General features: G+C 52.4%; 1 protein-coding gene across 1 annotated transcript; it reads right to left on the bottom strand.

The window, feature by feature from the left end:
* Window positions 1-21: 21 nt before the first annotated feature.
* Window positions 22-9,030, bottom strand: Fdxr (ferredoxin reductase). The gene is made up of 12 exons (XM_076543707.1): window positions 8,847-9,030; window positions 8,107-8,210; window positions 4,197-4,292; window positions 3,851-3,973; window positions 3,639-3,752; window positions 3,237-3,338; window positions 2,306-2,413; window positions 1,999-2,083; window positions 1,710-1,909; window positions 1,457-1,628; window positions 599-769; window positions 22-484 (listed from the first exon to the last, which is right to left on the bottom strand). The coding sequence occupies exons 1-12, from the start codon at window positions 8,923-8,925 to the stop codon at window positions 354-356; spliced, it is 1,485 nt and encodes a 494-aa protein (XP_076399822.1). The 5' UTR covers window positions 8,926-9,030; the 3' UTR covers window positions 22-353.
* Window positions 9,031-13,765: the final 4,735 nt, after the last annotated feature.

Consider the following 13,765-nt stretch of genomic DNA (forward strand, 5'->3'; position numbering starts at 1 on the left):
AAGTAGCTCATCAACCATGGCTCTTTGGTACAGCTGCTTTATTTCCACTGTGTTCCCATTCTAGGGGCCCTCCAAAGTTCATCAGGGAGGAAGTAGGAGTGGGCGGAGTCAGCCTGCCCCTCCATCCATCCCTAACCTAAGGTTCCCTCCTTGGCCTAGAGCCACAATGGCAAGGTCAGCTTGCAGAAGACAGAGATCAGAGGCCCCTGGAAGGGCCAGAGCTCAGCCTGAAGCCGGGGTGTTGGCACTGTATCTGGGCGAAGAATCTGGGAGAAGACTCCAGCTCAGACGGCCTCAGGCCCCGAATCCTTGAACAAGACTCTCTTCTTCACGGTTGAGGCTGGGGTCCAGGTTCAGTGCCCCAGCAGCTGCAGCATCTCCCTGGGATCCACCAGTTTCTCCCTCGGTTTCCCAGCGCCCTGGCCTCGAGATACCTCCTCAGCATCCAGCTTCTCCCAGTCAGAGAAAGAGACTGGCCGGACCCCTAAGGCAGATAGGAAGACACATTAATGCCATCATCTCCTCTAAGGGACCCTCTTCCCAAAGATACTCGGCCCTCGGCCCTCCCCCCTCCCAGACCTCAGCATCAGGCTCAGACCTCGATTGCTGAGCAGGGCTTGAATGGCTGTATAGCCAGGTCTGGGGCCAGAGGGCAGCAGCCCCGCCTTCAGGTCCTGCAGCAGCACCTGGCTGGTGAGGAAGCTGTCCGTCATGGTGGTGGTGATAACACCTGTGGGTCCCCGCTTCACCCAGCCACTGCAGTAGAGGCCTGAGAAGGGCAACAGAGACTTCTGACAATTCTGCATTGCAATACGCACGCACGCACGCAAATGTCCCCATGTCTCCGATATATCCTACAGGCTGGGCCCACTAAAGCCACTGGGTCACCAGGATAGTGTGTGTGTGGGAGGGTTGTTTTGTTTTGTTGCTTGGTTTGGTTTGGTTTTTTTGAGACAGGGTTTCTCTGTGTAGACCAGGCTGGCCTTGAACTCACAAAGCTCTGCCTGCCTCTGCCTCCTGAGCTCTGAGATTAAAGGTGTGCACCATTATGCCTGGCCCGTGAGGGACTCTTGGTTTGTTCTCCCATGCCATCCTCCTTTCCTCAGTCTCCTTGTGGATGAGACTTGCTCACCACAGTTCGGCAGGCCCTTCGGGACACTTACTGAATGAATGGACAAGATGGGCACCTGGGTAAGAAGATGAAGCCCCCCAAGGACAGGGGCTATCTCCCACCAGTGTCAGCACTGGTCCAGGGCAGGCCTCAGGAAGCTTTACTGAATGACGTCCCAGCTTGCCTGAGAACTTGCCCTCGGGGGCTGGAGGAGGGCGGGCTATGCTCTAGGACTGGCCTGTCTGGAGCTGTCTCACGTTACGTCACTGTAGAATGAGCGGTCTTGGGACACCAGCCTTTCAGCCCCACCATAATTAGATGGCCCACCTTCTCATACCCTCTCACCTGGTACATTCACAACCCGGCCGTCTATGTTGGGAATGACTCCAAGCTTGGGGTCAAAGGGCACACTGGGGTCAATGGGGCGACTCTTATACCCAACGCTGCTCAGCACCAGCCCACAAGGGAGGTCCTCCACATCTCCCGTGGGCACTGCACGGGTGGAGTCACCAACATCCTATTGGGGAGAACGTGGGTAACACCAGGATGGGATGGGGGAAGCCTGAAGAAGGGCACGTTTGGGTAGCATGAGACTCACCTCCAGTCTGGTAACTGCCAGGCGGATGCCTGCTACCTGTTGGCCATCCGGTGTGGGTAGCACCTGCTGGGGACTTCGGAAAAAGCGGAGGCCCCAGGCCCGGGAAGCCAGTGCTTGGCGGGCAGCCTCTTCCACCCCTGGCTTCTCTGTGGCTGTCCGAAGCAGCAGCTCTGTCAGCCGCTTCCTTGGACGGGGGACATCTGTGAGCAACATGGAACGGTTCAGGGCTGCCCCTGCTGGTCACCTTCCCCCAAGGCGACGAGCCGGGGGGCTGGACTTGGCCCCTCACCCTTAATCCTGTCCTGGAGGCCCAAGAAATCCGAAGGATCCAAAATGGGCCGGGTTCCTGGTAACTGAATCATCTCTCGAAGCTCCTTGGGGGGTAGGGGTGGGGGAGGTAATGGAGGAGGTCAGGTCCTGAACCCACCAGAGTTCAGCTGCCCTGGTAGGAGAGACTATCAGCAGTGTGGGGAAAGAACAAGAGCCCTGGGGCCCTGCCCACCCCCCTGTTCCATCCAGGGAAGCAGCTACTCCCAGGGCTCTGTGGCAACCCCAACATATTGGGACTCCGGTTCCTCCCACTCTGGACCCAGTACCTTAATGGTGAAGGCCACTTGCAGGGGTCCACGCCGGCCCACTATCCACACAGTCCTCACCCGACTCTGTCTCAAGACTCCCAAAGCCGCCTCTGTGATGTCTGTTTTCTGGCACAAAAGGAGGCTCTTAGGGTCAAGCACGGTGGAACATGAGGCAGAGGCATGAGGATCTCTGTGAGTTCAAGGCCAGCCTGATACACACAGTGAGTTCCAGGCCAGCCAAGGCTATAATAAGGAGACCTTGACTCAAAATAAAGGGGTTGGGAGGTCTTGACTTGGGGAAGGGGACTTGCCAGGTCAATTGGTCTTGTTCCCACTCCAACACAGAGAAAGCCAACGGCCCAAAAGCTATACCGCTACTCCCCCCTGGTGGCCACATAGAGCATTGACGGCAACTCTCCAAATGGCTCCTAGGTAACCGGATTCCAGCCGATTCTGCCATTCACTCACAATCCATCACATGTCCAGAACAGGACAAGGGGCTTAAGGGGCAAGAGCAGTTTATGTGAGCCAAACAGGCTAGTTCAGAGCCCCACAGAGTTCTTGTTTTGTGGGGAGACAGAATCAAATCTCATCACAGACCGTAAACTTGTAGTAGTGAAGCAATGTTAGGGATGTAAAGGCCACTAGTAGCTGAGACCATATTACAGAAAAACACCTACTAAGACAGCCTGGAAGACCTCTTGGCAGAAGGAATAGTTGAGCCAAGGATGAAAAGAAGGAGGAATGTTAATTCTTAACTAGCAGGAGGTCAGTCCAGATGTTCCAAACAGGGAGAACGTGTATGTAAATGCCCAGTGGCACAGGAGTCTGCCTGGGCTCCTGGAGGAAACAGGCACTGGGCTGTTTGCAGGGATGAGACCTGAACCCCACAGGCAGGAGCATCCGCTGCTCAGTGTGCTCCCACCTCCAACCTCTGACTGCCCCTCACCTCCAGGTGCTCAGGTGGGGTCAGCAGGATCCGGGCCACATCCAGAGCCACATTCCCCTGTCCCAGAATCACAGCTGTGTCACAGCTCAGGTCCGGCGCCAGCTGGAGGAGAAAGGTCTTGAGAGGGCATCCCCACCCCAGCTCCAGTCAGGCTAATCTCATCTGCAGACACCTTAGGTCAGGCCCAGCTGGGCCCTCAGGCTGCCCTACCCTTAGACAGTCCACTCTACCCCACCCCCTCTCCCCCAGCCCCACAGCTCTCCTCAGCTGACCTGCCTCAGTCATGGACGTCTCACATCTCCTCAGCTTGCTCCTCACCGCCTTCACCTCAGACTTTAACACCTCAGGGATGCTCCTGACTCCAGCCGGAAGCAGCAAGGGTGCTCCCCCAAGGGTGCTCACCTCCCGGTTCTCAGGAAGCCCGTTGTACCAGCCCACAAAGGCCCGGGCTGAGACCACGCCAGGCAGCTCCTCGCCAGGAATTTCCAGGGTTTGGTGGTCCTCTGCTCCGTAACTCTGAGGAAAGACGCGCAGTGCCCAAGGCCTCAGCACCAGCCTCCTGTCTCTCATCAGCCCCTCCTCTCACATCCACACCCCGCCACATGGGCACTCACCAGCACCACGGCGTGGTAGGCTTCCTGAAGCTCTGGCACAGACACGTCCCTGCCCACCACCACATTGCCCCGGAAAGCACAGCGATCTGAGCGGGCTGTCTGTGTGAACGTGTTGATGACATTCTGCCAGGCAGCGGGGGGGGGGGGGGGGGGGGGGGGGGGGGACATCTGAAGACAGAGCAGCTCCTGGGAGCATGTCAGTACCACCCTCACCCCAGGATCCCCAGGATGGAGCCCGGGTCCCATCACACAGAGAGCCAAAGGTCATCCTACCACACCAGGGAGCCTCTCTATCCTCCTCATTTTTACTGTCTCCAACACCACCTCCACACCGAAAGACACCCACCTTTACTTCCGGGTGGTCAGGTGCCACACCAAAGCGCACTAGGCCAAAGGGCACGAGCTGCTTCTCGTAGATGTCTACATGGGCCCGGGTGTGGTGCTGGGGGGAAAGCACAGCTGGTGGGTTCAAGAGGGAAGCTGGGCCCCCACGGGGCCTCCCTTCCCCCTCCCCAGACAGAGAAAGAAAGCTCAGCACAAACGGCCAAGGAGACTGGCCCCACCATCCATGAGCAGATAGAAGGCTCTGGCTCTCTGTCCGCCCAGACAAGGGCTCTGGAGGAACATACGCAGCCAGACAAGCTGAGGTCAGATTCAAGGACTTCCAACGGAGAATGTGAGAAGCTGGAAGCAAGTATCAGGACTTAATCCTCGGGCCAGATATATACCTTCACCTTCTAGACATGCTGGCCATGTGACCGGAGAACCCATCTTTGAGAACCTGCCTTAGTTCTAAGTCTCGAACGTGATGCTCCCTCCGCAAGAGAGGGAGTGAGGGCCCAGCTGGGACATGTGTGGACAGAGGGAGTGGCAGTGGGCCCACTCCCAGCTTCCGGCTACCCCATGTTGTCTATCCTTCCAGGGCACTTTGCAGGGTATAGGGAGGGTATGAGACTGCAATCAGCCAGGCAAGCTTGGTCTGGCTCTGCTGCTACCAACAGCATGGGCCTGGTAGGTCCCACAACACCCTGGTCTCCTCCTCTGTGAACTGGGAAGCCTGGGAAAGGCAGGACAGTGAGAGTTGGGGAGCAGGGGAGCAGGCCCTGAGCCCTGCCCTATCCCACCCAGTTCAAAAGGACTCAAGGCAGTGAGTTCCTGCCTAATTCCCCCCCCACACACACACCTACTGCCTTTGCCCAAATCCTGCTTCCACCCATTCCCCCATCGGCCCTAAGTCCAGCCTTCCAGCCCATCTGCCTTTTCTCCTTGGCCAGCTCAGGGGTGGCCTCCCAAATCACCTCTCTCCAGCTCCATGGAAACTGAACCCATGAAGAGCTCAGGCCATGAAGTCAGCAGCCAGAGCCAGGCCCAGCTCCAGTGCTAACTGGCTGTCACAGGGAAAGCTGCTGCACATTTCTGTGCGATAAGAATGTCCTGTCCCCCTGGGTCACACTCAAGGCTGAGTGAGTCAGACCCAAGCTCTCAGCCCTGGGTTCCCCCAGTGGGAGGGCACAATGGACTCATCCAGGATCATCACAACTGTGACTGCCCTTGGAGCACATCATTTCTTGTTCCAAAACCTCCCCATGCTTCTCTCACTGCCATAGGGCAAAGTTCAAACTGCTTAGCCTGCCAGGCACCCCTAACACAACCTGACCTCCCTGTCTCCATCTTCCACTCCATCCTGCTACAAAGGGAGTCTTCCTTCCGGCACAAGGTCCTCCCCTAGCCCACCTCCACCCCAGTCTCACACAAAGACCCATCTTCCTTGGGCTGCTTCTCTGGCCATTTTCCTAAAAAGGGCAGGTTCTGGAGCACTTTGGTCTGGTGTCCTCTGGTCCTCCTGGACACACACTCAGGATGTCCTAGGAACATCTTACCTACTCCCTCCTGTGACCTCAAGTCTTGCCGATCTGTCATGGCTTCTCTATCTCTTCTCCCATCTCTTCACTCTATCTCTTGACCTCATCCTGAGACGTCAGAACCTGAGATCCAGACGTCTCACTCCGTACATCTCATCCCACCCTTTGTCCTCTACCCTTTCCCCTCTACACTGTGTCCCCGTCTGTCTCAGGCCCTGGAGCTCCAGTCCGAGCCTTCGACCTCCCCTTTCACCTTGACCTATTAGCTCCCCATCCTGACCCCACTCTCTTGCTCTCTGGGCAAATAGCCCTGCTTAAGTCTACCCTTCAGAGAGAATATTCCAAATGAAAAGTGGGCTGAGGGTGCAGCAAACTGGTAGAATGCCTGTTTATCATTCACAAGGCCTTGTGTTCAACCCCCATGGAGGGCTCCTTGCTTTTCCTTTCTTAAACATATTTTTTTAAATTGGGGGGGGGGTGGATAAGCACATAAGTACTGGCGCCTGAAGAGGCAGAAGATGGGTTCAGAGCCCCTGGAGTTACAGGTGGTTGTGAGCCACCTGATGTGGGTTCTGGGAACCAAACTCAGATCCTCCGCCTTAGATGCTTGAGTGAAGCCAGTTTCCTATGTCTGTGAATGTCAGAATCCCCCAGGGTGTTTGCTTAAAACTGCTGATTCTGAGGGTCCTAGTCATGGAGTTTGATTAAATCTGAGCTGGGCCCAGAAAAGCTCATTTAAATAAGAGTTCTCCAGCAGGGAATATGGAGAATGTGCAAAGAAAGCCACTCAAGTCTACAGTGTGGCCCACGGTTTCTAGGCTCCTTGTGATCTGGGCTCCAGTTGCCTCCTTGGCCCCATCTCTCACCTCTTCACCCCTCAGACACTCACTGACCTTCCAGAACAGGCTCTGGAATGATGCCAAAGGGCCCATTCTCCTTCCTCTGGCCTTTGTCCACATCATTCCCCACACCTGAGGCACTCCTGCTCTTCCAGCCTCACATCCTCCACAAAATGCAGTTTAGACACCTCTCCCTCTAGACTGGGTTAGGGTTCACCTAGTTTAAGCTCTAAAATACCTTGCAAACCAGCCTCCTCAAGCTAGAATGCTAGGAGCACAAGAAACTACATCCACATGCCTATAGGTCAAGATCTGGCCCACTGAGAAGACACCAAGAACCCCGCCTTCCAGGCTATCCTCTCACCCTCAGCTACAGTCAGTGCCTCTCACAAGAAACCCTCCTGGATACCAACCACACCACTCATCTGTCCACCCCTGCCACCCCAGCCCTGAAAGCCCATGAGTCTCCATCCCAGAGGCCAGGCTGTCCTTATCAGGGGCCTTGCATTCCAGGCTGACTCCTCACATCAGGGCCGGGGAGCTTGCCAAAGCCACATGTGGTCCTCAGTGCATCTCACGTGGGCATTTCTAAGGAGCAGCTTCTGGTCACGATGCCCTGTGTGAGTAGTCTGTAAGTAGCTGCAGAGTCATGCATAGGTCACTTCTCAGCAGAGTATCTCCATGAGACCTTCCTAGTGTCAACCCTGAGTAAACCAGGCCAGTGGGTCACACTACTGTGTTTCAAGTATCTGCATGTATTATCAATATAATTGTCCTGTCTCCTGTCCTGTAGATATTACAAGCCTCTCTAAAGTTCAAACACTGTCTCATCTCAGTCAATCCTAGTATCCCTTACTTTAAAAAATACTTATTTTATTATTTTTAGTTGTGTGTGTGTGTGTGCAGAAGCCAGAAGCAGACGTCAGATCCCCTGGAGCTGGAGTTGTGAGCTACTATGTGGGTGCTGGGAACCCAACTCCCATTCTCTCTGAGACAGCAAACAACTCTTAACCATGGAGCCTCCTCTCCAGCCCCCCCCCCCCACTTCCTCTTTTGCCTTAAGGTCTGAGATAGAGTTTCAAGTACATCTGGTAGCCTTGGAGTCCGGTCTGACAAGACTGATGCTGAAAACTTTGAGACCTTGGCCTTTAGCGGGAGAAAATGGCCATGTGGAGGCTGGGGCTGTGGTGAGGGCAGCAAAGCTTAAGAGCAGACAGCCTTGACATGTAGAACACTGGAGATGGAGAAATGTAAAAGAAGATGGGGGGGGGGGGGTAAAGCCATCCCACAAGACTGAAATAAACTTCCCTGCTTGGTGAAGCAGTCAGTGCTGCCCATCTGTCCCTGACCACCAATCACGGGACAAACACATTTCTCTCACAGCTGAGGACCTCAGGAGGGAACCTCAGATATAGGTGTGGAATCAGGTAGAAAGGACACAGCTTAGGTGGGCTGGAAGCCCCTTCCTTACCAAGCAAACCAAAGGGCTGGAGCCCAGCCACAGAATCGGGGCAAGAAACGAAAGGCGAGAAAGGAGCCTGGAGAGAGGACTTACCTTTAACAAGTGTTGAGCTGTGTAGAAGCCAGCTGGGCCACTGCCAACCACACAGATCTGAGGGGTCGTTTCCCGTGTGGAGAACTGCTGGCAGAAGCCTGGGGCTGGGCAGAGGAGGGGACGGCAAGGTTAAATCAACACTCTCTAACCACCCCAACCAATTCTGTCCAATTGCAGCCTGCCCTTCACCCTCACCTGCATCTTCCTTCTGTTCCTCAAAGCTCCATCATTCCATCTGAATGCCAGAGGCTGACTTTATCCAGAACCCCATGCCTCACCTATGAACATGCTACGCCAATAACGATAGCCTACGCCAGACCCGCCTGGACCCTGGATCTGTCCTGCACAGCACTTCATTTTTCTTGTGGGGCTCCCTGTATGATTCCACGTCTTTATATCCCCATCACGTCTCTATCTTACTTTTTTTTCCTATCCTTTCTTTTCCCACAGAACTCTATCGTTCATATCCTCACCTCCCTGTCACCCCCAGTTCACCTCGTCTCACACATGCGGACCTCACAGTCTAGCCTTTTCGCCTTTACTGACCAGTGTCTTACCCAGGACGCCTCACACCTCATCGCACAGACCCTCTCCCCGGTACACCACTCCCATCTCTCCCGCAAGAGCAGACACCTCCAGCTTCGCCCCTCGCCCAGTCCTGCCTCAGCTCCGCTCGGACCCCTGCTCTCGATCACAAGCCTCCCCTCGCCCTGGGGCAGCCCCAAGAGCCCTGCTCCTACTCGGGGTGCTCCTGGAGGGAGGCGGCCGGACCCTAGGCCACGCGGACCAGTGCCACCGGCGCCAGCAGCGCAGAGCCATGGCTCAGAACAGACAGCGGCGCGAGGAAAGGCTCGCAGTGAGTGACTCCTCGGTGCTGAGCGCAGGTCCACAGCCCGCCGGGGGCGGTCCTCTGGGCCCGCCCATCACTGTGGCCCCGCCCCAAGCCTCGCCTCCCTCTCGCTAGGGAAGCCCAACTCCGAGACTCCACTCGGCTCTCCGAGAGAGTCCCGCCCCCAGTAGAGAACCACGCCCCCAGCCTCCGAAGCCCGGCCCCCAGAGGGACCGAACTTGAAAAACTTAACAAATTTCTTCCCAGTCTTCCTTGTCGTTACAGATACCGGAAGTCTAGGATTTGAAGAACACGAATCCCCAACGCCATTTCAGGTGCTCTTGGAGAAAGGAGCCAATTAGAAAGGAGCTTACTTTACGTAAAACTTGTCGCTCGCTGATGACGCAATGCTGGTGCCGTTGCACTTTGATAGGGTGTCTTCCTTCTTGAGTGATTTTTGTCCCAGCCAATCAGGAGCCCAGAGTCCGGACGTCTCTGGTATCCCGGCTCTGGCCGCCCATTTTTAAGCCTGCGTGTTGAACTGGTGTAGCCCCAACAAGATAACTGTTCGTGTCAGACCCGGGAAAATATTACAATCCCAAGAGCTTGTTTCTTTTTGCTTTCTTCTCATTAGAAGGGAGAAAACGCGCGAAGAGACTCTGCTCTGGCACTGAGAACACTGATCCCGACCTTCAGCCCCTGCCTGTCCAGCGGTACAGGGATCAGGCAGGGTAAGAGGGTACCTTAGGTGCTGTATTTAAGGAGGCACCCAAAAGCTCAGTAATCAAGGTAAATCATGCATATTCTAATTATATATTTTAAAAGAAAGTTGGTGCAAAAACATAAGCAGTATCTATTTTTGAATTTTTATTACATTATTTGTGGGGCCCGTATACACAAGCCACAGCGCTCACATGGTATATGGTAGTCAGAGGGCAGCTTTCAGGAATTGGTTCTCTCCTTCCACTACGTGAGTTTTTGGGTATCAACTCATGACTGGCCCGGGAGCAAGCTACTTTACCCTCTTGCTGACCCACAAATATTTGGAGTTAAGGATGGTAGAGTGCCTACTCCATGTGCACAAGACCCTATTTTCAACTGCAACGCCAAAAATATAATTAAAATAAGGGCAAGATCCATCGTCACCTTTGACCAGATAGGCCTAATTTCCCTAAGGGTCTTTCCCCTTCTTGGAAGACTAACCTATCTTGTCATCCCCACAGCATCTGACTCTTGTTTATTTATTTTTGTTGAAGATTGAAGCCAAAGACTTATGCAATTGCTCTACCTTGTAACTGCACCCCTTGATCCTGGCTTAATTTTCTGTCTCATAATTCAGCAGCAAGCCCAGCCTGAGCTACAGAGCAATGCCTGGTCTCATGAAACAGCATGCTACTTCTTTTGTGAAAGGTAAATGGCAGTTGGAATGTCATCATACTAGTTTAAACTGGCCTGTCTGGCCTGACTGTAATCTGGATTTCTTGGGCCAGATAAATGGCTGGATTTCAGCTTGGTGGACTTCATTGTGAGTGACTCCAGTTTTGGTTTTTTATTCTGGTCTGTCTGAGCCTTGTGCAGGAGCTTAACCTAGAACAGAAGCTTCCCCTGTTTTATATTTCATACTTTTCACACTATTTTAAGGTTAATTTTAGCCAGGCTGTGGAGGTGCATGCCTTTAATCCCAGCACTCAGTAGACAGAGGCAGGCAAATCTCTGAGTTCAAGGCCAGCCTGATCTACAGATCAAGGAGAGCTAGGGCCACACAGAGAAACCCTGTATGGAAAAAACAAACAGGATTATTTTTAATTGAATTTTAACATACAGAAAAGTGCACACATTCTAATCATAGCTTGATGGGTTATGAGCCCATAAGGTGTAATGATGTGACTGACACCCAGATTTGAAAGACCCCTACTCCATTATGAGGACATGGGGCGTTGGGCCGATGTAATGCTCCCCCCCCCCCCCAATAACTTAGCCTAAAAAACGCCATTCTGAAGGAATCAGAAAAACAGGAGTTCACAGCCGTAGCCAGCCACCCGGCCTTGACAGAGATAGCTATGGCCAGCCATCCAGCCTTGAGAGAGATAACTGTGGTCGGCGGCCTTGAGAGAAAGACAGTTGAGTCGAATCAGGATATTTTATGGCTGGCCCCCTGGCCTTGAGGAATAAGCAGCTGGCCTGGGCAAGGCCAAATCAGCCACACACATACGACCCCAAGTTCACCCTGGCCTTCTTTAAAACAACCAATAGGGACCCTGTAACTATGCTTCTCGCTTCTGTAACCGCGCCTCTGCCCCTGGGATCCCATAAAAAGTCCCCCTTGCCCTAAGAAAGCGCGCAAGTCCTCCAAGAGACTTCGCCCCAGGTACCTGGTCTAAATAAACCCTCTTGCTTTTGCATCTGATCTGTGGTTTCGGTGTGTTCCTTGGGTTTGGGGTCTCTCCCGGAGGAAGATCTCCCCTGGGGGTCTTTCAGATTGAGAACCAGAACACAGTGAGTAACCCAGGAGTCCTCTGCCCTACAAGTCACTCTCCCACTCTCTTATTAAGACGTAAATATTAGTCTCTCATATGTCATTGTGTTTTAAGCCTGTCCCACAAGACCAGCAGGCAAGCCGAATGCTGCCCCAAAGCCTATTTTGTGTGACCCCCCCCCCCCCACACACACACACAAAAAAAAAAACAAATAAAATAATAAAAAATTTATATGTAGAGCTTCAGAACCACCCGAGCAGAGGTACCAGGCAGCTGTGAGTCATCTGACGTGGGTGCTAGGAATCGAACTCTGATCCTCTGCAAGTACAGCAAGTGTTCTTAACCACTGAACCATCTTAAATGGTAGCATATTTAATATTTTACTTGTTCATTTCTTTTTAAAAATATTTTTTGTTAATTCTTTGAGAATCTTATACACTATATTTTGATCACATTCCCCTTTTTCTCCCCCTAGATCCACCCCTTCACCCCAACTTCATGTCTTCTTTTTTTTTTTTTTTAATAACCTACTGAATCCAGTTTCTGTTGCCCGTGTACTCATAGCATGGTGGGTCTACCAGGGGCTACACCCTTAGAGAAAACTGACTCACCTTTCCCCAGGAAATGTCCACTGTCAGGAGACCCTCAGTTAGCAGGAGGGGCTTCTGAGCCAGTCTCCCCTCCAGCTGGTTTGAATGAAAAAGGCTCACAGGGAGTAGCTCTGTTAGGAGGTGTGGCCTTGTCACTGGGGGCGGGGTTTGAAGTTTTAGCCGCGTAAGCCAGGCCAGAGTCACTCTTCCTTTCTGCTGCCAAGGATCCAGATGTAGAACTCTCAGTCCCCCTCCGGCACCATGTCTGCCTGTGGGCCGCCATGCTTCTCGCCATGATGATATTGGACTAAACCTCTGAACTGTAAGCGAGCCCCAATTAGATGTTTTCCTTTATATAAGTTGCTGTGGTCATAGTGTCTCTTCACAGCAATAAAAACCCTAAGTAAGACACCCCTCTATCCTAGAATTTTCTCACTGGCTTGGTCTTGTGTCTTGGCAACCACTGGCTGCTCTGAGTTCATGAGTGCTGTGGTCCTGTTGTGTCCAGAAAACACTGTTTTGCTCTGATCTTCGCTGACCTCTGTCGCTTACAATCTTTCTGCCCCCTCTTCCACAGTGGTCCCTGAGCCCTGGGGGCATGTTCATATGGCTGTTTTTAACACTTTAATGGCACGGTTGAGTTGTGACTGGGATCATATTGTCCACAACACCCAAAATATATATCTGGCCTTTTACACAAAAATTGTGAAAAAACTGTAGGTTTCATGAAAATGGTGGGGTGCAGGGACAATCTCATTCACTCATTCCCAGAGCATCACATGGTGCCTAGCATCCAATAGGTACTCATAAGGGATTCCCAGAGCATTACAGGGTGCCTAGCATCCAGTGGGTAATTCATAAGGGATTTACCTTTCTGGTTTTTCCTTTTATTTATTTATGTATGAGTGCTCTACTTGCATGTACACCTTTATGCCAGAAGAAGGTATCAGATACCACTATAGATGGTTGTGAGCCACCATGTGGTTGCTGGGAATTGAACTCAAGACTGCTGGAAGAGCAGCAAGTGCTCTTAACTGCTGAGCCATCTCTCCAGCCCTGTTTTTTTTTTTTTTTCTTTTAGACAAGATCTCTGAGCCCAAGCTAGCCTTGACTTGCTGTGTAACTGAGGATGACCTTGAACTCCTGATCCTCCTGCCTCTACCTCCGAGTGCTGGGAATTACTGGCATGTGCCACCAGACCTGGTCTTAGCAGTGATGGGAACTGACTCCAGGGTCTGCTGCATGCTAGGCATGTACCAGACTGAGCCTCAGCCTCAGTCCCTAAAGAATTACTTTTAATGATAAAATCACCAATTATCCTGTCTTGTGGAAGAAAGAGATAGAAATTCAGGTCAAACACCCAAAATCTCTATAGGGCTTCCCATTCAGAAGCAGCGTCTATGAGAGTCAATAGCATGGATTCTGGAGTCACTGAGTTCAAATCCAGAGTCTGAATTTAACAGTCATTATATTGAGAGGTTTAACCTCAACTTCTTTTTCTCCCTTTATAACATGAAAAAAAAATCATTCTAACTTGTAAAGATTGAAATTAGGTAACAGATAAAGACAACTAGCCTGGCCTGGTGGTGTATACCTTTAGTCCCAGCACTTTGAAGGTAGAGCAGTGGTTCTCAACCTGTGGGTCAGGACCCTTTGGGAGTTGAACAGCCCTCTCACAGGGTTTGAATTTCAGATGTCCTGCATATCAGATATTTACATTACAATTCTTAACAGCAGCAAAATTACAGTTTTGAAGTAGCAAC

Source organism: Peromyscus maniculatus, chromosome 8 (assembly GCF_049852395.1).
Source record: "Peromyscus maniculatus bairdii isolate BWxNUB_F1_BW_parent chromosome 8, HU_Pman_BW_mat_3.1, whole genome shotgun sequence".
Taxonomy (NCBI): Eukaryota; Metazoa; Chordata; class Mammalia; order Rodentia; family Cricetidae; genus Peromyscus; species Peromyscus maniculatus.